Source organism: Notamacropus eugenii, chromosome 6 (assembly GCF_028372415.1).
Source record: "Notamacropus eugenii isolate mMacEug1 chromosome 6, mMacEug1.pri_v2, whole genome shotgun sequence".
NCBI lineage: Eukaryota > Metazoa > Chordata > Mammalia > Diprotodontia > Macropodidae > Notamacropus > Notamacropus eugenii.
In genome coordinates this window covers 196,764,480-196,788,677 of record NC_092877.1, presented here as the reverse complement: position 1 = coordinate 196,788,677, position 24,198 = coordinate 196,764,480, and the positions used below count along the sequence as shown (strand labels likewise).

At 37.5% G+C, this 24,198-nt stretch overlaps 1 protein-coding gene across 1 annotated transcript in view; it reads right to left on the bottom strand.

The window, feature by feature from the left end:
• The window catches only part of IL18RAP (interleukin 18 receptor accessory protein), a 28,875-nt gene extending 6,264 nt beyond the window's left edge, over nt 1-22,611 (bottom strand). Inside the window, exons 1-8 of the mRNA XM_072621728.1 lie at nt 22,451-22,611; nt 21,584-21,902; nt 21,308-21,491; nt 12,656-12,809; nt 10,259-10,330; nt 9,968-10,091; nt 7,555-7,706; nt 6,452-6,589 (exon numbers count right to left, since the gene is read on the bottom strand). Of these exons, the coding sequence (XP_072477829.1) occupies nt 6,452-6,589; nt 7,555-7,706; nt 9,968-10,091; nt 10,259-10,330; nt 12,656-12,809; nt 21,308-21,491; nt 21,584-21,902; nt 22,451-22,523 (1,216 nt within the window). The 5' untranslated portion in view covers nt 22,524-22,611. The remainder of the gene's footprint in view (nt 1-6,451; nt 6,590-7,554; nt 7,707-9,967; nt 10,092-10,258; nt 10,331-12,655; nt 12,810-21,307; nt 21,492-21,583; nt 21,903-22,450) is intronic.
• Nucleotides 22,612-24,198: the final 1,587 nt, after the last annotated feature.

The window sequence follows — 24,198 nt, the reverse complement described above, 5'->3', positions numbered from 1 at the left end:
TCCAGCAAAGTGGAGAAGACTCTTCAGATACATAAGAAATAGGACCACAAGAAAGCAGTGTCACAAAACCCTAGAAAAGAGAGAAATCCAGAAGAGTGACCATCTCTTCCTTTTCAAACCACGAGGTCCATTTACATTTTATTGGTGCACTTAGCATACTCCCTGGTTTCTGCTTATTCACAGTTATTACTATAGCTCAGCAGGTACTGTATGGTATAACCTCAGAAAAATGGAATCCTAGTGTCATCAAGCTTTGCTTATGTTTCAGTTGACCCAATTTGATAGCAATTTAAAGATCCAATCTAATATTTTATTAAGGTGTATAGGTGAACTTGTCTTCTTCCATCCACAGAGTGAAATCCTTGCCAAGTCCTTCCAAGCTAGAAAGGCCCCAAACATAAACCTGAAGACAGACTATGCAGCTGGTGAAACCAGATAGACTAGTGAGCCAGCTTAGTGAGGATAAAACTAGCTAAGTTCAGAGACTCATCACCAGACAGTTGACAGGGGAGTGACGGATTTTCGGGTCATAGTAAATCATGGGGATGACTAAGGCTTAGAAATGTTATACTATCTCACTTTGAGAGGTCGTGGGTTCCCTCTTTTTGAAAGTCTTCAAGAAAAGCTGGACAACCACTTTCTTGGATATAGGTTATATAGCCTTTTGCTTCTCAAATTCTGTGATTCTGTGAGTCGAGTGCTCACAACAATGAAATATCAGGTCTTTTGAAATTGTTGCATTTGTCCTTTGTTGCTGAAGAAGACCATGCCATCAGAGAAATGGTGACACAACTTGCACTGGACTTTGGTTGGAGTGAGGGAGGGCTTTGCAAGGTCACCAGCCTCACTTCTCCTTCAGAGCCACCTGAATCCAGTGACCAGATATTCATCAGGATGGCTGGAGATGACCCAGGATTCACTGGGAGACCTTGGTCCCTTTTGGCCAAGGCCTATGCAGGTACTCACTTAGGGTGAGGCAATGGCCATTCATTGAATAAGACTGTTTAAGAAGTAGCCAGGACATGGCCCCTTTAATGAGGCAAAGAAAAAGAAAGACATCAGGCTGGGAGGGACTAAAGTAATTTAAAAGTAAGCTAAAACTTTCCTGAGAAAATTGAGGCCATTTGCAATAGCTATTTTTCTCTAATTCTTCATTTTAAAATCCCCTAACATTATCCCCTGTTCTTTCATCTATTTTAGTCTCTGAAGGGGAGGCCTTTCTCCTTGTCAAAGTTCATCCTTCAACTTCATCCTTTGATCTTATCTCCTCTCTTCTCTTCTCGTTCTTTCAATCATCACCTAACTCTCTCAATTTCAGTCTCTCACCATCCCTTGGTTCCTTTCCCATGGTCTAACAAAGAGATCTGAATGTCCCCCATCCTTAAAACCTTTACTTGACCCTGCCAACCTCAGCATTCTCCATTTCTACTTCTTTTCATAGTCAAAGTCTAGATAAATTAATTTACCCTGAACCATCTACCCTGAGTCCACTTCTGCTCTCAGTCCCTTCTCACTCCCTTCTAATCTAGAATATCATCTTATCACTCAACTGATATTTCTCCATCCTGGACAATGACAATCTTTTAATTGGTCTGCCTTCCTCAAGACTTTCTCTGCTCCAGTTCATCTTCCACACAGCTACTAGAATGATTTTCCTAACAGAGAAGTCTTGCCATGTTTGACAGTCAAAGCTCTATAACCTGGCACCTTCCTACCTTTTAATTTTTTTAAACATTACTCCTTTTCCCACACTCCACAATCCAGCTATACCAGCCTCTTTCTTGTTCTTCAAACAGGATGCTTACCACTGCCTTTGCCCTGGCTGTCTCCCATGTCTGAAATGCCCTTCTCCACCTTATCCTCAACCTAAGGGGGACGTTCAGCAGGATATTTCCCTGGTACCCTCAACTGATAATTCCATCCCTTCTATGATTATCTTGTATCTGTTTTAGTTTTTTATTTCAATTTTATTTTATTTCTTTATCCTTTGTATCTACTCTGCATCTAAATTACATGTACCTACATATTCGTGTCTGTCCCATTAGAATGTAATTGATTAAAGGGCATTTTGATTTTGTCTTTTTACCCTTAGCTCTTATTGTAGTAGTTTTTTGATAAATGCTTTCTGGCCAATTGACTGATTGAACTCCCAAACATCCAATGATATTTTAATTGCAAAGACCAATGGCTTTTTTTCAGGCCTCATCCTGCTTGACCTTACGGTAGCATTTGATATGGTTTGCCACCCTCTCTTTCTACATATTTTTCTTTTCTGGGCTTTTGTAAAACCTTTCCCTCTTTTTCTCCTCCTATCTGCATAACTGAGCCTTCTCAATTCTTCTTTGGTGGATCTTCATGTTTTATCTCCTAATTATGAATGTCTTCTGTATTGTTGTTCAGTTGCTTCAGTCATGCCGGACTCTCCACATTTGGGACTTTCTTGGCAAAGATATTGGAGTGATTTGCCGTTTCTTTCTCCAGCTCATTTTTACAAACGAGGAACTAAAGCAAACAAGATTAAGTAATTTCCCCAAGGGAACACAGCTTGTAAGTTTCTGAGGCCAAATGTGAAGTCTTTCTTTTGAAGTCTTGAAGACTTCAGGCCTGGCACATATCCACTGCACCACGTAGCCCTGGTAAATAGAAAGTACTTAATAAACACTTGAATAGATTTACTGAAATTCAAAGAAAGTTTCTGAATTTTTCCAGCAGAGGGCACTGTATTACTACTCTAAAAACATAACGTTGAAATTGGACTAGATGGTAAAGGAAAAAAATCAAAGAATTTAAGAGTTGAAGAGATCTTACTATCATTTGGTTTTTAATCACATTCCTTCATTTTACAGATGAGAAAATGAGGAGAAGTGAGGTAGAAATTTTCCTTAAACTTAAATAAACAAGCCATTTTTTTTTTTTTAGAGCTGACTGACTTGTCTTTACAAACTATGAAATAATTTTTGTGCCATAATTATCTTAGTCAGGAGCTTGTGTAGTTAGGTTTCTACTAAGATATATGCTACAATATTTGTTGAATTGAAAGCATGTTTTAAAACCAGTTACTGAAACTACAAAGCCCAGGTGTGATGGGGTGACATGGTTCAGTGGATAGAGTACCTGGACAGGAGCCAGGAAGATATGAGTTCAAATCTAGCCTCAGACACTATGTAACCCTAGATAAGTCATTTAACCCTGTTTGCTTCAGTTTCCTCATCTGTAAAATGAGCTGGAGAGAAAAAAAATAGCAAGTCATTCCAGTATTTTTGCCAAGAAAATCCTAAATGGGGTCACAAAGAATCAAACACAACTGAAAAACTGAACAACAAAAAGAAATGAAATCTGCATCCCCTTGCCCCCAGCCCCATTGATATACTGCAATCTCATATTTTTGACTATAATTTTTTTTTTTACATAATAGAAATAATCTAAGTAATAGTATGAATTAGTGGGGAAAAGGCTCAATCTAAAAATAAGAGAACTTGAGTTCATATCTTACCTTTGGCACTTACTAATTCTGTAATTCTTACCAAGTCACTTAATCTCCCTGAACCTCTGGCATCAAAGAGATGTTGCTTGTTTATGGGAGTTGTTATTGTAAAGATCAACTAAAGATAATATATGTTCAGTAATTTACAAAACTTGAAAGCATTGTATAAACAAATATTATTATCTTCTACTTTTTCTTTAGGTTTTTGAAGATTATATTTTACCCTGTTATGAATTTTGGCATTTACACTGGAGTATGGAAAACACAAGGCAGTCAGATGGTCAGCTCCCTATAAGTAGTCATTTCAAACTTGGCATATCCGGCTCATTATTCTGCCTTATCCCCACCCCAAGATCTCCTCTATTCTAGACATCACTCTTACTGTCCAGGACACTACCATCCCCCCAGTCACTAGGACTTCAACTGCAATATTATCTCTGATTCCTCTCTCTAGACCACAATATACATCTGATCAGCTGCCAGATCCCATAATTTCTTTCTCCACAATATTTCTTACAAACTCTCTGTTCTCTTCACTCTCACAAAAAGCAGCCTAATTCATGCTTTCATGACCTCTCATTTGGACTATCACAAACAGCTCACCCTGTCTCAAATACTTCCCTACTCTAGACCATCATCAACTCATCTACCAAAATGATTTCACACCCTGCTTAAGAAACTCCAATGGTTCCCTTATCATTAATATAAAATATGGAGTCCTTTATCCTTAAAAGCTCTTTACATCCTGGCCACTTCCTCCCTTTTCAATCTTTGTGCTTTCTTTCCTCCTCCACACACTCGACAATCTAGCAATACTGGCTTTCCTTGTCCATAATACCCCATCTCCTTCCTCCAAGCTTTGGAACTGGTTGTTTTGACTTTGAGAAATCCTGGCTTCCTTTAAGACTCAGCTCAAGCACAAAATCCTGCAGGAGACCTTTCCTTGTCCCAGTTAATAGTGCAGTCTCCTCTATGGCTACTCTCTATATTCTTTCCATTTATTTTTTTACATTCTGATTTATAGATGTCTCCCCCAATTCAACATAAATTCTCTGAGACAGGTATTGTTTTTGGTTTTTTCTTTGTTTCTCAAGTGCTTAGAACAGCACCTGGCATAGGTAAGGTAAGGCATAGTAAGCACTTAATAAATACCTGTTGTTGCAATGATTGAGATTACCCATGCTGGGATGGTGACTACATGTCTGTAATCACTACTACCTGGGAGGCTGAGACTGGTGGATTTCAAGCTTGGGAGTTCTGAGCTATACACATTAAGTTCAGCATTAATATGGTGAGTCTTTTAGAAAAGAGGAACACTAAGTTAGCTAAGAAGGGACAAACCAGCTCAGGTCAGAAAACAGGGCAGGTGTTGGATTCTTAATTTCTTTAGGAAATCATTTTGGTAGTTGAGATGATGATGATGATGTAGAATGGGGAAGGACCTGAGACAGGGAGAGGTTGTTGCTAACAGATTAATTCTCATGCTAATTGGAATGGAATAAACCCTGTATCTCCAGGCTGGATGAGATAGTAAGAAGCAGTATTAATTAAAATTAAAAGTAAGTCAGGGCAAGAAGAAACATAATGATCCTCCTTTTTCAGGAATAAAAAGATCTGTAACACAAATTAACCTTAATGATATCCAGAAATAAGGAAATAAAAAGCACATGATTTTCTGAAGAACCATTCAAATGTGGGATCATGGGACAGATTTAGTGCTGGAAGGGGACCCTAGTGGCCATTTTACAGATGAGGAAAACAAGGATTAGAGAAATGAAACAATTTGAAGCATGCTGTCTAGATAATAAGTGACAGACCCTGGAATCAAACACAGCTCCTCTGACTTCAAATCCTTTCCTCTTTCCACTATACTATACACTCTCACTTCTGAAAAAATGATTGGAGTATTTTATTAGTGACAATATTTATATCTGCATAGCCTCTCCACAAGCACCCTCTCAGTGCTCTCTACACTGCAGTCCTCAGTGTGAATTAAAGGGAAGATGTAGATTGGCTTTTAAAAAATCTATAGTTCACCTATGGATAATCCAATATTTTCCTACTGTATTATTATTAACTCACCCCATTGTCAGTAATTATGAACTCAACTTTCCTCTCCAGAGCTTGGGAGAATAATTTCTGTGGGCTTATTTAGAGAACTTTAATACACTACTTATCACAAGTACTTGTTGTTCAGTCATTTAGTCAAATCCTCTGTGAGCCCATGGACCAACTGTCTATGGGGTTTTCTTAGAAAAGATACTCTAGTGGGTTGTCATTTCCTTCTCCAGTTTGATGCAGGCAGGAGTTAAGTGACTTGCCTTGAGTCACACAGATAATAAGTGAGGTCAGACATAAACTCTGGTCTATTCTGACTCCTGGCCCAATGCTCTATCTCCATTGTACCACCTAGCTGCCCCCTCACAAATATGAGAAATACCCTGGTACACAGAGCAGAGCTGACAACTGCATGCAATCAATGATATACCAGGATGATCCTACTTGCCAAAACTAGATGCTCTTGGTAGAATTCTTGCTATGTATACTCTGCTGTAGCACTAGATTACATGTTGAGCCAGTGCCCACAAAGGCTGGTGCAATATGAAGGGCAATTTCCCCTCAAAAAACCCCAAATCTTACCAATTCAAACAGCATAGCCCAGTGGTTAAGATAACTTTTTTTTGAAATATCCATTTTTTTGTTATGAATTGCAAATTCTTTGTTCTCTACAGTTGTTCCCGTACCCAGGGAGAAGACAAGCAACATGATATCCATTACACATGTGATGTTATGGAAAACTTTAACTATGTTGCAATTAAAAAGGCAAGAAAAATAAATAAAAGGAAAATATATTCTTTAATCTGAACTCGGACTTCATCAGTTCAAAGAGAACATTTTCAAACATCTGCTCACTATTGGCCATTTACTTCAGTTCCTTAAGAGAAAATCTAAGGCTGAAGAACTTACCCCCTAGAGTTTCATCCTTGGCTTGGTAAGTTCGGTACAGAAGGACCATTTCAACCCAGTAACGATAGATGAAGGCACTTGCCAGGAGGATTACCACCAGTGTTGTCGTGGTGCCAAATAGTATGTATGTGAAAAGTACTGGGAAGAAAAAAATCACAGCTGTTGTTCTCCATTAATACTCTTGCAAGCACTAGGTTCTAGGGAAAAGACCACGTTTACATAAGAGTACATTGTAAAGGAACCCATGTTCCCAAACAGAACCTTTTAGTTTACAATTATTTTCACAAAACCCCCTCCATTAGAAGCACTCCCCATCTGTATGTGTTAACTCTTTGGAGAAAAATAGATGAAAAGCAGTGTTGGATGTACAGAAAGTCCTGGATTTGGTACTGGATCTCAACTTGCCACTTAATAGCTATGTGACCTGGGGCAAGTTATTTAATCTCTCTGGGCCTGTTTTCTCATTTAAAAGTTAGGTGATTGGGATTAGGTAATTTTCAACGTCCCTTCCAGTTCTAAAATAATATGGTTATCATGTTTGGGAGGAGTGAGGAAGCCCAGAAACCCTGAACACATTTATTCCCGGGAATTTTCCTATAGTATTAGGTAGATTGCAACGTCTCAAAAGACTGGCACTTGTTCAAGAGAAGTCTAGGTTGTTACAAGGGCTCTATTGGTTTCTGGAGTCTGCAGATAAAGCATTGGGCCTAGGGACAGCAAGACATAAATTCAAATCCAGTCTCAGACACTTCCTAGCTGAGTGATCCTAGACAAAATACTAACCTCTGTCTGTCTCAATTTCCTGAAATGTAAAATGGGGATAGTACCAGCACCTACCTCCCAGGGTTATTGTGAAGAACAAATGAGATAGTATTTATAAAACATAGCACAGTGTCTGGTATATAGTAGGTGCTTAATAAAAGCTTATTTCTTTTCTTTCTTCCTAATGAATATATGCAATAAAATTAGTTTCCAGGGGTTACTAGTTAGAAGTGAAGCTGAAAATAGAAATACATATCTCCTTAACAACAAAGCCTACCTCATACCCACTTCCCTGTAGACATGGATAGACCATATCTCTGTCATGGTGCTTTGGGGTTTACCTCCTCTTTTCTGTTTCAGCTTGATGGTCCGTGTAGCATTCCCCACAGAATTCTGAGCAAAACATATAAAATTCCTTAGTAGATCCTTTTTAGTCACTTGCTTCAAGAAGGCAGTGTAATATATAATTGTCTTCTCCACTTTGCTGATAATACTAGGAAAGAAAGAAAATGCCATCTTGTACCTAGGACATCACCTATGCAAAGAACATGTTGGCACATCCTGTGACCCTACTGACAGCTCAGCTGTCAGCTAATACTTATCTATAGTCAAAAAAATGAGAAATTTATTTCATAAGTGGCATAAAGTGGAAGGAAAGTATTGAATTTGGAGTCAGAGAACTTGGGTTTGAATCCCTAGCTTTGCTACTCACTCCCTATCCAAAGTCACTCTCACAAATCATTCTTCCAAAGACAAAAATCTTTGAGCTACGGTTTCATATTTGCAGAATAAGAGGTTTGGCCTGCATAATTTCTAAAGACTCTTGTCTATCTAGATCCTATGATCCAATGTCTTCATGATTCAATCTGGATGTATTTAATAAGAATAAGAAGTCAGAGCTGAATTACTATGAGAGATTTTCTTGTCCTGAGGCCTGATTGTAATGATATGGATTAAAAGTCAAAGCAGTGAGCCCCTTCTCCGGAGATATACCTCATCTATCAATCAATAAACATTTTATGAGTGCCTTCCATGTACCAGGGCAAGGCTACTGGGGCTTTGAGATTTAAGGGCATTGACAAGCTACTGAAGAAGGCAAGAGTGGGGGTGGGGGATGGGGTGTGTAGGTAGGAGTAAAGTTATGGTTGCTTCTAGTTGGTGACAGGACAGTCAGAACAAAGAAGAGAGAAGTTTGATTGTCCCTCCCACAGAGTCTGAAGCTTTGGTGCCATGTAGAGGAATTGAGAAGGAAGCTTAGTCCTAGTTAAATGAACCTATCCATTCTCCAGAAAATCCTTTTCCTCACAGAAGTGGCCCAAGACCTGCCTTGAAGCATTTCTCGCCACCTGGAAAGAGGGGTACTTGGAAAAACTACTGGTCCTTCAACCTGTTTAAGTGGCTTGTTCTGAGTCATAAGATCATGGAATAATGCTCTGGAAGAGACAGTGACTGAGGAAGCCCAAATTTCAACCATCTGGCTAAAAAAGGTATAGGACTGGGAGTTAGGAGCTCTAGCTTTGAATCCCTTCTCTGGCACTATATTACAATTTCTTTTTTCTGCCTTTGCATTAAGACTTTTCAGACACGTGTGTGTGTGTGTGTGTGTGTGTGTGTATGTGTGTGTGTGTGTGTGTGTGTGCATCTTTGTGTGTGTGTACATGAATTAGCAGAGTATACAGAGGAAGGACTATATATGGTTTGTTGTTAAGTACTGTTGTTTTGTTCATCCTTCATTTTCGAAGAAGACCATGGCATCAGAGGAATGATGCCATGTCTTGCACTTACCTTTGTTTTGAGTGAGGGAGGCCTGAACAAGGTCACAAACCTCACATTCTCCTCCTGAGCCATCTGAGTCCAGTGACCAGATATTTATCCAGAAGACTGGAGATGACCCAAGATGCAATGGAAGACCCTGGTCTTCTTAGGCTGGCCTTTTCAGGTACTCACTTAGAGGGAGGTAATGCCCACTGAGTGAATAACCCTCTTTAAGAAGTAGTCATGGAATGGTCCTTTATCAATACTAATGGTTATGTATGTATATATGAGAAAGAGATGTGCGTATATGTATATACATATATATGCTAGCCTATGATCCCACTCCTTATGATCATGGTCTATATGACCTTGGACAAGTCCCTTAACCTTTCTCTACCTCAGTTTTTTTTTATCTATAAAAGAGAGATGTGGACTTGATGGCTTCCAAGTTCCTTCTACCTCTAGTGTTATGATCCCGTGACCCCATTTCATTGATGTAGGAATTCCTAATGAGGCATCTCCTTCTAGCAAAGTAGATTGATACTTGTTCTGCAGCTTACAATCACAGAAAGTTGTCTGGGGAACTGAAACATTAAGCAACTTGCCCAAGAGGTAAGTGTCAGAGGTAAGACTTGAGGCCTGGTCTTCCATCTCATTCTCTCTTTCCATCTACCTATCATCTTTTTCTTTCTCTGTAAATGTGTTCAAACACACACATATATGTACATACATGTATATATGTAAAATCATATATGTATATATGTGTGTACCTGAACACAAACAATCTTCCAAAATCTTATTAAATCTATTAAAAATTAAAGCTACTCTAAGACTTTTCAGGCACCTTGTATAACCTATAGGGTCAGAAATCTAGAGCTAAGAAGGATTTTAGGAGTCAACTAGTCCATTTGTTTCATTTTACAGATGATAAAAGTGATATGTAAGAGGATAAAACATTTAATAAAGTTGGAGTTGAATTTCATTGGATTTTCATTTTACCTTATGTTTTCTTGTCTTAGTTCTTCTCTGTTAAGATCAGCATCTTCAGCAAACCATTTTATCACAGGGTTGAAATGTATTTCCTGGCCAAAATGTGCTTTGCATTCAAGAGTCAATGGCATTCCTGGAAACAGGGAATAGAAAGGAAGAATATGATCATTTTACAGATGAGGAAACTAAGACTGCCGACCAAACAAAAGGCAAGGGAGTTGTTCTCAAAGATATGCAGGGATGACAGTCTGTCCCTATGTCCATGGCCCTTTCCAAGGAGAGAGATAGGTCCCAACTTACCAAGTTCCACTTCCAATGTGAACTTGTCAGTTGGTGGATCAGAAATGATTGGTGAGAGTGAAGTATTTTTCACTGGAAGACAAAATAAAGTTTTACTCTTTGCACTACAGAAAACTGTCAAATTTGCTTAGAACCTTTTAGAACAAAGTCTTGATTTGTAGACAAGTATTTCAAATTTTCACACTCCCTCATCAGTTCCCACCACCATAATACTAGCACAGCAGGTTTTTGTTTTGTTATGTTGTGTTATGTTGTGTGTGTGTTGGGAGTGGGAGGGGGTGAGATTCTTATCTTAAAACCTTCTAGATAAAAGAATATTCCCCAAAGACTCAGTAGGGGAGTACTACCACATAGTGCTTTCTTCACAGTTTTGGACAGACTTATAGAACAACAGTTGACATCTTTGAGGTTAAGGGGTTAAGGTCCCTTTCTTGAAGAGAAATGACTTGCCTAAGATCACATGGGTGACAAATACATACACATACACACACACATGCACAGACGCATGCACACATATGCTCACACACCCCTATACAGGATGTTCAAAAAATACTTTGCTATTGAATTTTCAAATAGCACCAAGGATTTTGGGACCGCTTGTATTTACATACATACCAACCCATAAACATGATTCTCTTCTCTCACCTTAATATTATAAATCTTTTTTTCTTCTCAATGAATTCCATTATTATCTTATCTACCACTAAAAAGTACTCCTTTGGTATGTTTATTGACATCACATTAACATTGCAAATTAACATTAGTTAATATAATATAACATAACATGACAAAATTAATTAATTGACTCATTAATAATATATTGGCATGACCCAGTCATGGGCAATGAATATTCCTCAAGCTATTCAATTTTTTCCTTATATCTTTAAGAAGCACTTTGCAAATTTTGAATGATTTCCAAAAAAATATAGATTTTGTACAATTAAAAAAGATGTAGATATTGCCTCCCATTTATTGATTATATACCTTGTATGTACATAGTTATTGTTATAATGTTTCCCTAATTAGATAAAATATGAACTCCTTGAGGGCAGGAACTTTTTATGTATTTCTTTTCTGGTAACTTCAGCACTTGGCACAATTTCTGGTAATCGCTTGATAACTGCTTGTTATCCACGATAGTATATGTAACAGTAGATTCAGAAAATCTTATCTAGAGATTAGATATAAGGCATTATTAGTGTAAGTAAGAATTTCTGCCCCTGATGCATTCATTGCAAACCATGGCCAGGGCAATATGGAACCCGCAGCTGATGAGGACACTAGGCCATGGAGGAAGACCTTTGATACCACTGTCCCTCTTCTGTCTCCCCTTCCCATTCCTGCCAAGGAATCAAGTCATTTGATAATTTTCAGTTTCAACTCATTTTCCTTGATATCATTGTTCAGTTGTTCAGTCATGTGTAACTTTCATGACCCCAAGTAATATACTGTTCATGAGGTTTTCTTGGCACAGATACTGGAATGGTTTGCCATTTCCTTCTCCAGTGGATCAAGACAAACAGAGGTTGCGACTTACCCAAGGTCACACAAATAATCAGTGTTTGAACCAGATTTGAATTCAAGTCTTCCTGATTCTATGCCCAGAGTTCTATCCATTGAGCCACATAGCTGCCTCCTTTTTTTCCCTTTGTAAGTAACTGCTAAGGTCAGTTGTTATTATTGCTATTTTTCCATATTAGACATCCAAAAAAAAAAAATCTTACTACTGGGGGGGGGCAGGTATTGAAATGGAAGCTATTATAAGGAGGTGGTTAGATGGAACAGAAAACAGAACACTGAATCTGGAGTCAGAACTTATTAACTGTGTGTCCCTGGGTAAGTCATTTAATCTCAGTTTTCTCACTTGTAAAATCAGTATAATAATAGCACCTACCTCCCAGTGTTGTTGTGAGGATAAAGAGAGATACTATTTGTAAAGTCATTTGTAGGACTTAAAACAATTTATAAATGCTAGGTGTTATTATTATGATTACTATTATAGAAAACGGACACTTTGGGAGAGTTCTGAAGGAAGGTGGGAAAGTATTAGTTTTATTTTATTGATATAATCTTATAGGTAAAATGTTTTGAAAGTTTTCAGTTTTTATAGTTAAAATTGCACTAAAGCTTTGGGGACACTGATTTCTAAAACTACATGGGCTTTGGTAAGTTTATGGAGAAAACTCCCTCTATATAGAGAAATTAAATAGATCCTTTTTGCTGACTTGTATTTTAAAATGTAAATAAGGAGGTGTTTTTCTTTCCATGACTAGAGCGTTTATCTAATTATTACTTATGCACAGAAACATGACACTAAAACCAACTACCTTAATTTAATGTGAGTCAGAATTTCAGTGCTACATTTTAAGAAATTTCATTGAACTAAATAATACTTACCAATGGTTTTCACTTCAACAACTGCTCTGACTATCCACCAAGTTGAGTTAATATACACGTTATAATCACATACGTACACACCATGATTGGAATGGTAAATGTCCTCAAAGATTATGACATTAGTATTCTGCCATTTAGGATACAGCATTCCATTCTAATCCAAGACAAAGCAAAAATAAAATAATGAGACTTTCAATTTTTATTGTTAATTCATAGTAGTGGTCCTATTCCCTGGCACATGACACACTATCATAAAACCTTAATGATCTGGTCAGTACAAATTATAGCAAGTTCCACCCTTGCAAGCCACTTTTGCCTCAAGATTTATTTGTAAATTGATTTGGAATTTGGAATGCATTTTCCCATAGAAACAATGTTATGTGAATTAGTTAGATCCTCCAACCTGTCATAAGTGAGTTAAAAAAACTCCCTATATTCTGAGGTATTATACCATTAGAACTTTAGTCAATAAGTCAATAAACAAACAGTAACCAATCAATAAATCAATGAACATCTGTTAAAGACCAGCTATGTGCCAGGCACTGTGCTAAGCACTGGAGATACAAAAAGAGGTAAAAATCTCTTCCCTCAGGAGCCTGTAATCTAGTAGGTGAAACAACATGAAAACAAATACTTGCAAAGCAAGCTATATCCAGGATAAATAATAGATAGAAGGCTCTAGAATCAAGAGGGGCTGCAAAATGCTTACTGTAGGAGGTGGGATTTTAATTGGAATTTATAGAATGACCGGGAGTTCAGTAGTCAGAGTTGATGGGGAAGAATATTCCAGGTGTGGGGGACAGCCACAAAAAATGTCTAGAACTGAGGGCTTGAGTGTCTTGTTTGTGGAACAGATAGGATGTCAGTATCAATGGATCAAACAGTAAGTGCCTAAGAAGACTGAAAAGGTAGGAGGGGGCTAGTTTGGAAAGGGCTTTGAATGCCCCAAAACAGCATTTTGTATTTGGTCCTGGATGAAATAGAGAGTCATTGAAATTTATTGAGTAGGAGGGGATGACACGAGCAGACCTGCTCTTTATGAAATTCACTTTTGTGATTCAGTGAGGGAATGGATTGGGTTGGAGAGAAAGTTGAGGCAAGTAGATTCATCAGAAAGCTATTAGTTGTTTCTCTTTTACCCAGGAACCCTGAGGATCTTCTCCTCCAAGTCTGACTTTTTTTTTGATTAAAGGGACCATTCCTTGAGCAACTACTTAAAGAAGCCTTTCATTGAAGGGGTGTATCTCACTCAAAGTGAAAATGCTATAAGAACTTAGCCTGAAAGAGCCAGGATCTCACATTGCATCCTGGACCATCTCCAGTCATCCTGATGAATATCAGGCCACTGGATCCAGATGGCTCGGGAGAAGAAAGTGAGGTTGATGACCTTGTACAGCCTTCCCTCACTCAAATCAAAGTCAACTGCAAGTCATGTCATCATCTTGATGTCATAGTCCTCTTTAAAAATGAAGGACAAACACAACAACAACAACAATTGTAAGAAAGGTTTTAAGTGAAAGAATGCCTGCATCACAATGGTGGCAGTGTCAAAGGAGAGAAGGGGATATATTCAAGAGATGCTACAAAAGTGAAATTTACATGTCTTGACAACAGATTGGATATGGAGGGTGAGAGCTCATAAGGAATCCAGAATGACTTCCAGTTGCAAGTCTGAGGGACTGGAAGGATGGTGTTGCCCTCTACAGTAACAGAGAAGGTAAGAGGTGGGAAAGAAAGAAAGGAAGAAAGAAAGAAAGGAAGAAAGAAAGAAAGAAAGGAAGAAAGAAAGAAAGAAAGAAAGAAAGAAAGAAAGAGAGAAAGAGAGAAAGAAAGAGAGAGAGAAAGGAAGGAAGGAAGGAAGGAAGGAAGGAAGGAAGGAAGGAAGGAAGGAAGGAAGGAAGAAAGAAAGGAAGGAAGGAAGGAAGGAAGGAAGGAAGGAAGGAAGGGAGGAAGGAAGAAAGAAAGAAAGAAAGAAAGAAAGAAAGAAAGAAAGAAAGAAAGAAAGGAAGGAAGAAAGGAAGGAAGGAAGGAAGGAAGGAAGGAAAGAAAAGGAAAGAGAGAGTGATAGGTAGACAGATAGATGGATAGATACATGGATAGATGGATGGGTGAACAGATACACACACACACACACACACACACACATATATATAGTTTCATTTTGAGTTTCATTTTGGACATATTGAGGTTAAGGTGTTTACTGGACATCCAACTGAAGATGTCTGAAAGGACGTTAGAGATGGCAGGTTGGAGGTCAGCAGAGGGTTTGGGGCAGGATAGATAGATTTGAGAATCAACAGCATAGAGATGGTAACTAAACTCAATAGTAGCTGAGTAGATTCCCAAGTGAAATAGTATAAAGGGAGAAGAGAAGAGTCTAGACCAGAACACTGCAGGGGCATCTATAGTTGGAGGGAATAATCTGGAAGAAGTACCTGCAAAGAAGACAAAGAACTGGTCAGATAGGTAGGAGGAGAACCAGGAGAGACTCCCTAAACCTAGAGATTAGAGAGTATCAAGGAAGAGAAAGTGATCACCAGCGTTGAGGGAGATAGAGAAGTCAAGAGGAATAAGACCATTGACTTTGACAACTAAGAGATCATTTGTAACTTCAGAGGGAATAGCTTCAGAGCAATGATAAGTTGAAAGCAGGATTTTAAGAGGTTAAGAAGAGATTGAGAGGAGAGAAAGTAGAGGCATCTATCATAGATGGCTTTTCAATGAGTTTAGCAACAAAGGGCACAAGAGATATAGGGCAATAATTAGTGGAGATAGAAGGATCAAGTGAAGGTTTTTGTTTTTTCAGGATAGGGAAGTCAGGACCTAGGCAGCAGAAAATAAGCCAAAGAATGGAGATGATATAGGGGGCAGTATGACAGAGGAGGAAGAATGGAATGGGATCATCTTAACAAGTAGAGATGGTAGCTGTAAAATGGGAGAAAGAAGACATAGTGGTAGAAGGCACCTATCATGTGCTAGAAAATGTGCTAAGCCCTAGGAATATAAATGTGTAAAACACAAACTCTTGCCCTCAAAAAGCTTACAAAAAACAGCATACAAAAAGGAAGCAGAAAAGTGGGTGGAGAAGTCAATATATGTAACCAGAGAACTCAAAGATCAAAATGACCAAGGTATTCTAAAACCTTAGGAAAACCAAGGGAAAACTTGCTTAGGATTCAAGGATAAGAATTTATTTCCCCTCATTCTAATGAGTTTGAGGATTTTCTTTTCCCATCTTCTCAATTTGCAAGGCAGAAGACTCTGTTAGCCCCAGGACTCCAATAATGGTTCTTGTGTCTTAGGAAAGAGGATCTGTAATATCAGGGGCTGTGATGGTTAAGGGGCAATGGTGATGAGCAGAGAAGGGAAGAGGTATTTCCAGAGGCTAGGGCTGATAAGAAACTATGGGGATCATAAGATCAAGAGTGTGCTGGACATTCCCCTATTGATAAAGGGGAATAGGAACAGACAGTTTTCAGATGAAGAAATCAAAGCTATCTATAGTGATATGAAGAAATGTTCTAAACCACTACTGATAAGAGAAATGCAAATGAAAACAACTCTGAGGTATCACCTCACGATAATCAGATTGGCTAATATGACAGAAAGGAAAAATGATGGATATTGGAGATGTGGGAAAATTGGGACACAAATACATTGCTGATGGAGTTGTGAATTGATTCAACTGTTCTGGAAAGCAATTTGGAATTATGCCCAAAGGGCTATAAAAATGTGCATACCCTTTGATCCAGCAATACCACTACTAGATCTGTATCCTAAAGAGATGACAAAAAAGGGAAATGGATCTACACATACAAAAATATTTATAGCAGCTCTTTTGGTGGTGACAAAGAATTGGAAACTAATGAAATTCCCATCAGTTGGAGAATCTCTGAACAAGTTAAGGTAAATGAATGTAATTGAATACAGTGTGCAGGGGGGTGGGGCCAAGATGGTAGAGCAAAAGTAGGGACTTGCTAGAGCTCTCCCTCAAAACTCAGTCAAATTCCTATAAAAAAATAACTCTAAACAAATTCTGGAGCTGCAGAACCCAAAAAATAATGGAGTGAAGAAAATCTCCAGTCCCAGACAGCCAGGAAGGTTGACAGAAAGTGTCTATCACACTGGACTGGGAGCAGAGGATGATCCATGCCAGCACAGATAGAACCTGAGCAGATCCAGGGGGACTGAATCACTGGCACCTATGGTGGTTTCCAAACTTCATGACTCCAAAACATCAAGGACAGATTGGAAGGTCAGTGGAGAAAACCTGACAGACATATGTGAGAGAGTAGAGTAGTCTGGCCCCAGCCCCAGCCATAGTAGGGGCAGAGCCAGTTGCAGTGGCTGTTTCTGGAGCTCCAGGCCTACAGACTGTGGGGGAATAGAGTGTTTGGCAGTACACCATCACCAGCATCAGCAGAAAACTGCCTTGACAAAGAGCTCAAAAGTCAAGTAACTGGCTGTTAAAATGAGCAAAAACAGGGGAAAAATTCAACCTATAGAATCTTACTTTGGTGACAAGGAAGATCAAAACATACAACCAGAAGGAGAAAACCAAGTCCAAACTCCTACATCCAAAAACTCCAAGAAAAATATGAATTGGTCTCAGGCCACAGAAGGACACAAAAAGTATTTTGAAAATCAAGTAAGAGAAGTAGAGGAAAAATTGGGAAGAAAAATGAGAGTGATGCATGAAAATCATTAAAAACAAGTCAACAATTTGTTAAAGAGGACCCCCAAAATGCTGAAGAAAATAACACCTTAAAAATTAGACTAACTCAAATGACAAAAGAGATCCAAAAAGCCAATGGGGAGAAGAAGGCTTCGAAAAGCAGAATGGGCCAAATGGAAAAGGAGGTCCAAAAACTCACTGAAGAAAATAATTCCTCAAAAATTAGAATGAAGTAGATGGAAGGTAATGACTTTATGAAAAATCAGGAAACTATAAAACAAAATTAAAACGTGAAAAAGTAGGAGACAATGTGATCTATCTCATTGGAAACACAACTGACCTGGAAAATAGATTCAAGAGAGAGAATTTTAAAATTACTGAACTACCTGAAAGTCATGATCAAAGAAAGAGCCTGTACATCCTTCAAGAAACCATCAAGGAAAACTGCCCTGATATTCTAGAACCAGAGGTTAAAATAGATATCAAAAGAATCCACTGATCACCTCCTAAAAGTGATCCCCAAAAGAAAACTTGTAGGAATATTGGAGCCAAATTTCACAGCTCCCAGGTCAAGGAATAAATATTGAAAGCAACTAGAAAGAAACAATTCTAGTATTGTGGAAACACAATCAGGATAATACAAGATTTAGCAGCTTCTACATTAAGGTATTGGAGGGCTTGGAATATGATATTCCAGAGGTCGAAGAATCCAGGATTAAAACCAAGAATCATCTACCCAGCAAAATTGAATATAATACATTGGAGGGTGGGGGAAATGGTCATTCAATGAAATGGAGAACTTTCAAGCATTCTTGATGAAAAGACTGGAGTTCAATAGAAAACTTGACTTTCAAATACAAAGATCAAAAGAAGCATGAAAAGATCTTCAATGCAATCAATCATTTTGTTGACACATGGTGATGGAGTATTTGCTCCACACAATTCACTTGTTGAGCAAGGTAGGCCCAGAGAACAACATGATGCATTACTGGAAATAGAGTGAAAACTAGGAAAACCAAATCAATCCTATTTTCTTATTGATTTCATCACTTTTCATTTATCTCAGAGTTATGTTTGGAAATTCAGCTTTCATGTAAATCACTCATTGTCTCTGAGATAAGTTTAGAAATTCTGTTCTTCTGCTAATCACTGTTCTATTTTTGTCTCAAGTAAATCTGTTATCCTTAAAGGATGCAGGTGGATGCAAGGAAATCTGGTCTATTATGCAAGGTAGTCTGGTCCAGTATCACTTAACTATCCTTGCAGGTAGACTCAAACAATGAACATTTCTTAGTGAGAGGATGGAAGGAAGGATTGTTACTAGCCCCTCATTCCCAATTTCCAGGCAATCATATTGTTCCTCATGTTTATGATGCTATAAGCTTTTTAATTAATCATACTATTTTCCCCGTCTATGAGGCTGCCAGTTATTCTGGATGCCCCTTTTCATCTATAAATGGAAGCTATCCCCCTCATTATGGGTCTTAGCTTTTCTGATGGGACTAAGACCATGTTTATTTGCAAATTGGCACTCTGCCAATAAATTGATCATGTTTTGGGAAAAAATGATGAACAGGCAGATTTCAGAGAAATCTGGAAAGTCTTACATAAACTGATGCAAAGTGAAGTGAGAACAGTCAGGAAAACATATACAGCATCAACAACGTTGTGTGACGATCAGCTGTCAATGACTTAACAATACTATGATCCAAGACAAGTACAAAGGACTAATGAAGGAAAATGCTATCCACTTCCATAGCAATGACTGATGGAGTCTGAATGCATATCAAAGTATACTACTTCCACTTTCTTTTCTTTTGTGATTCTTTTCTTTTGACCTGTTTCTTCTTTCACAGCATGACTAACATGGAAATATGCTTTACATGATTGCACATATATAACCTATATCTAACTGCTTACTATCTTAGAAAGGGGATGTGAGGGAGGATATAAGAAAATGTGAAACAAATTTTTCCAAAAAAGAGTGTTAATTGGAAAATGAATGCAATTGGAAAAAAATAAAATACTATTAAAACAAAAGAGTGCTGGAGCCAGCTTAAATTGGTAGAGCTGATTGTTTAAGTTTTATTGTTTTGTTGATTGTTTAGACTTAAGAACACAGTGAAGAAAATTTTAATAATGAAGATTAAGCTTAAAGCTGTGTCCTACATGGGTTTTATTATTGTTTATTGCTATTATTATTATTAATTATATATTAATAATTTTATTATTCAGAGAGCCAGTTATTAAATATTTACCAGCATACACCTTCATAGTATCACAGATTCGGAGCTGGAAGGAATCTCAGAGATCATCTACTTTAATTCTTTCATTCTTGAATCCCACAAAGCGGAAGTGATTTGTGTACAGTCATGCTGGTAATAAGCAGATGTAGGATTTGAACATAGTTCCTCTGATTCTCATCCAGCTTTCATTCTGCTGTATCATGTTGTTATTTCCAAAATGGATGGTGCCAACAGGTTTCACTGAGTGACACTGCTAAGTTTACAGCGAGGCAGGGAAGTAGGGAATCAGGGATGGAGACGTGATAGAACTAGATATGCGGGAACTCTTACAATAAAAGCAATGAAAATGGTGATAAAAGACAGAAAATCCAACTATGACCAAAACATGCCACTGATTACGAATCATTAATTTGTGCTGAGATTGAATCTCAAAATGCATTTCACAATGACATCCTACTAAGGATCTACAAATTGTAATTATTCTCCCAGTACCTTACTTAAAGTTTTACTATTCTCATTATCTTTTTTTCTTTTGAGATTGAGTCTCCATGTTTTACTTGGGCTAAAAGACACTCATGGACATAGAAACCTTTACCTGTTGCATTTTTGTTACACAAGTCTGTTTGCCCCTCTTTATGCAGCATGGTGGCCCTCTATTCTAGGAGGCTCATCATATCAGTCTCACACTTATTGTACATAGCCATTAGACTATTGCCTCAGAATTCCTGTACTGAGTGATTCATAACACCTCAATAGTAGGGCTTAGAGGAATGCACCATAATACTGTTTTCATAATTCACTGTCCTCACCAGAAGCATCATGCAGTTAGTAATCATCCTTCTCAGCTAACTTACCTCATAATTGGAACTAAAAATGAGCAATGCTCCCTGTGGTCTAAACCTTCTTATTCTTGTTGTATTAACTCAATAATGTAAGAATATTAATGTTTCCTCCTTTTCCCAAATTCCTAGAAAAAGCTTGCTTTCCCTTCATCTCTTCTCGTTCTCTTTTTGGTACTTTGCAATCTGACTGCCCACCACCTCACACAACTGAAACTATTCTCTTCAAAGTTATCAATATCTCTTATCTGGCATACCTGTTGGTCTTTTCCCAGACCTCATACTTCCTGATCTATCTGCAGCATTTGCCTCTGTTTACCACCTTCTCCTGCTGGATATGCTTTTCCTTTCTGGAATTTCATGACACTTATTTTTTCCTTGTTCTTTTCTAACCCGACAGTTCTCAGACTCTTTTACCAGTTCACCTTTCATATCATGCCACTTAACCATGGATATGCTGAAAGTTCTGTACTGGGAACTCTTTTCTCTATATATTCTTTTCTTCCCTGGGCTGTGCCTAACCTCCTGACCTTTTCTTCCAACACATATTTCACTCCTTCAAGGTCCTACCTTCTGCTTTAGTTACTGGATGCTAATATGTTTGGGGGTTATTTTTCCCTGTATAATATTCACATTTCAACAAAGATATTCTAGAGATGATGTTTTAACCTTTAGACATGACTCTAAGGCTGATATCTTTTGGCACTCTTTGCACAATTCTACATAAGTTCTAAAGGATGAGCCAGCCACTTTGGCATTAGAGCTTAAGTCTATTATAGGGCCAACTCTGTAGACTTGGGAGAGCTTGTATTTAAGTTGTTTAGTTGTCCATTATGAAAATGATGCTTGTGTTTTACACTTGATATCTCTTGTTGACATAATTCATTCTTACCTTGTACCATGTCACATCTCGCCTTTGTAAATCTCCCTCACAGTTCATCCCAGGACAAGGAACTGAAGCAGTGCTACCAATAATAAGGTATAGCTCATTCTTTACAGAGTCCATACAGGGTGTCTTTTCCTTTGGCTGAACTTCCACAAGTATATTAAGAAAACAAGTTATTCCCTTTGATTGTCTGGAAAACATAACAAGCTCCAGTAAACATATTTACTGTATTAAAACAAAAATAAACATTAGATAGGATTTTCAGATAGGAATGACCATTACCTGGACTTCTCTACAAACTTTGGTTTATACTTGATTTTACAAATATAAGACCCAGTATCATTTATATCAATAGGTGAAAACTGAAGTAAATTATTTTCCCATGTGATACGAGGGTAGTCATTCTGAACAGGATATGGCTGTGATCCATTCTGAGGTTGTTTATACCACTGGACCCCTTGGCACACAGTTTTATCATATTGCTGTTTCCCTAAATGATTTTTCTTATTGCAGAGACCTAGTCTGGGAACATCACAGAATAATACAAACTTCTCTCCACTCCTGGCACGGTATCTCCAGGCGTTTTCTGTAGAAGGGCAACCTGAAAAAGAGATTAACAAAGAAGAGTAGAAACTAGTAAAATGAAGAAACTCATAGTTGGATTCCATTTGATGAGTATACTAATATCTTCTGCAATCTTATCTGACAGCAGTTTGATCTTGGTAGCAAGGTACTTATATGCTTATGTATATTCTTCAAAATAAAACTTTTTTTCTTACACAAATAACTGCTACATTCTCAGGCATGGCAATTATCTCTTCCAAGGCTCAATAAAGGCAGTTGAATATATCTGAAGTGACCAATATACTAAAATTAAGAGATATACAACCTAACTATGGCTCTTGGCTTTTTCACTGCCTTCACTAATCTCTCATTTATTGCAAATAGATCGCTATGTAACTGTTCACTACAGCAACTAGAAACAATTCTCTCTCAATATTTTCCCATCATTTCCTACTGTAGAAGTTTTTAAAAATTCTCCATAAAGTGGAAATTATGTGAGTGCATATAACATACTAGTTATATTGATATATGATCTGTCACTTTGGACTTTCACTACAATATGGAAAATGAAAGGTATTCCCTTACCTGACAGGTCAGAATCTCCTTTGACTCCTATCCCTATGACAAGCCAAGGAAAGATACAATACAAAGAAAACATTTTGTTTTCAGTTTTCTTGCTTTGCTTCAGTATATCTATGGTGTTGAAAGATCACAATACAGAGGAATTAGGTCTTCACCTTCATAATCGTCTTCATTTCTCTAAAGTGACAAATGGGAAATGAGGAAATTGAGGCCAATTTCACAACAAAAGTCACACAGGAAGTTCTGGGTTGACAAGACCTATGAGAATGGGCTCTTATGCACAATGCTTTTCGGAAAAACAATGTGACTTTGACATTCTAAACGGTATGCAATAGTTTCATATTATATAATATATATATACATATATATATGAATGTATGTATGTATATGTGTATGTATAGGAAGGGAATGCATCAAAAACTCCATTATAGCTTCAACCCCTTAGAATTTTTCCATTTTGAGGGGGCTATATTTCCTTTTTGAATTTTTTCTCACCTAGAATGATTGTTTCCATTGATTCATTGGAAGGTTCTATATGGTTGTTTCCTAAAGAGATGACTATAGCAAAAGAAAATGTCAGATTGCCCATAGTAAAATTAGAGGTTGAGATGATATTTGTACAAACTAATAATGAGGTGAAAGTCAAAAAGTAGTTTAAAAGTAGAGAGGGAAAAGGGTGGAATTACATTAATGATCAATAAATGTATCAATTCTTATTGTTTTTTTCATCAGATTATAGTTCCTTAGGTATTTCCAGATTATTTCCTATTGGTCACTACTAGGGGCATAACCTTAGGCAAATCATATAAAATTTTTTACACCTCTTTTTCCTCTTCTCTGAAGTGGAGGCATCATACAATTTATATTCATGGTCTTTCTAACTTTTAATTTCAAAGTTCTTATTATCTATGTCTTCAGTCAGAAGTGGGTATGACTCAATGTTAATTACTGACGCTAGGAAGATATATTACAGAATCTTTGAGTTAGAAGATATATGAAGTTCATCCAGCCTAGTCTGCTGACCCTAACTTTTCATTGATCTTTTACTTCATATAATTACATATTCTACAAATTTCTATAAAATTTCTATAAATTTCTATAAAATTCATACAATTTCAAGGTAGAAATAACTTATATTAAACTGAAAGTTTTTCTGTAGCTTTGTGTTGTTGATGTGAAATTCACAATTTTGTATGCATAGAAATAGAACTATTTTGCAATTGGTTCTACAAATAGTGCTTGAATATTTTCAGATTATATAACACAGTTATAAGAGTACTGGGTCAGATATTTAGAACTGGAAGGGAACTTTGAGACTATCAAGTCAATCCTTCTATTTACAAATGAGGAAACAGAAGCCCAGATAGAGGAGGTTACATGCCAAAGATCATACAAGTAGTAACAGTCATGATTTGATCCTAGGTCTTCTGACACCAGATCAAGCACTCTTTCCTCTGAGCACCTCTGCTTCCTTTAACATACCAAAAAAGAAACTTCAAGAAACTAAAAATGTGACAGAGTTTAAGCTGCTGGTCAGTAGAAAACCATTATCTTGTTGGACCCAAAAGTATTTAATAGACCCCGCTCAAGCCACCATTTGCTTTCTACTATCTATGTATGGGCAGTTTAAAATAGCGTTCCAACTCAGACCCCATTAACATTCACCAAGTTGTTCACCTTAAAAATAATGATACATATGCATATGTAAATGAGGCCACATAAACCATAGTTCCAAAAAATATAAATGCCCT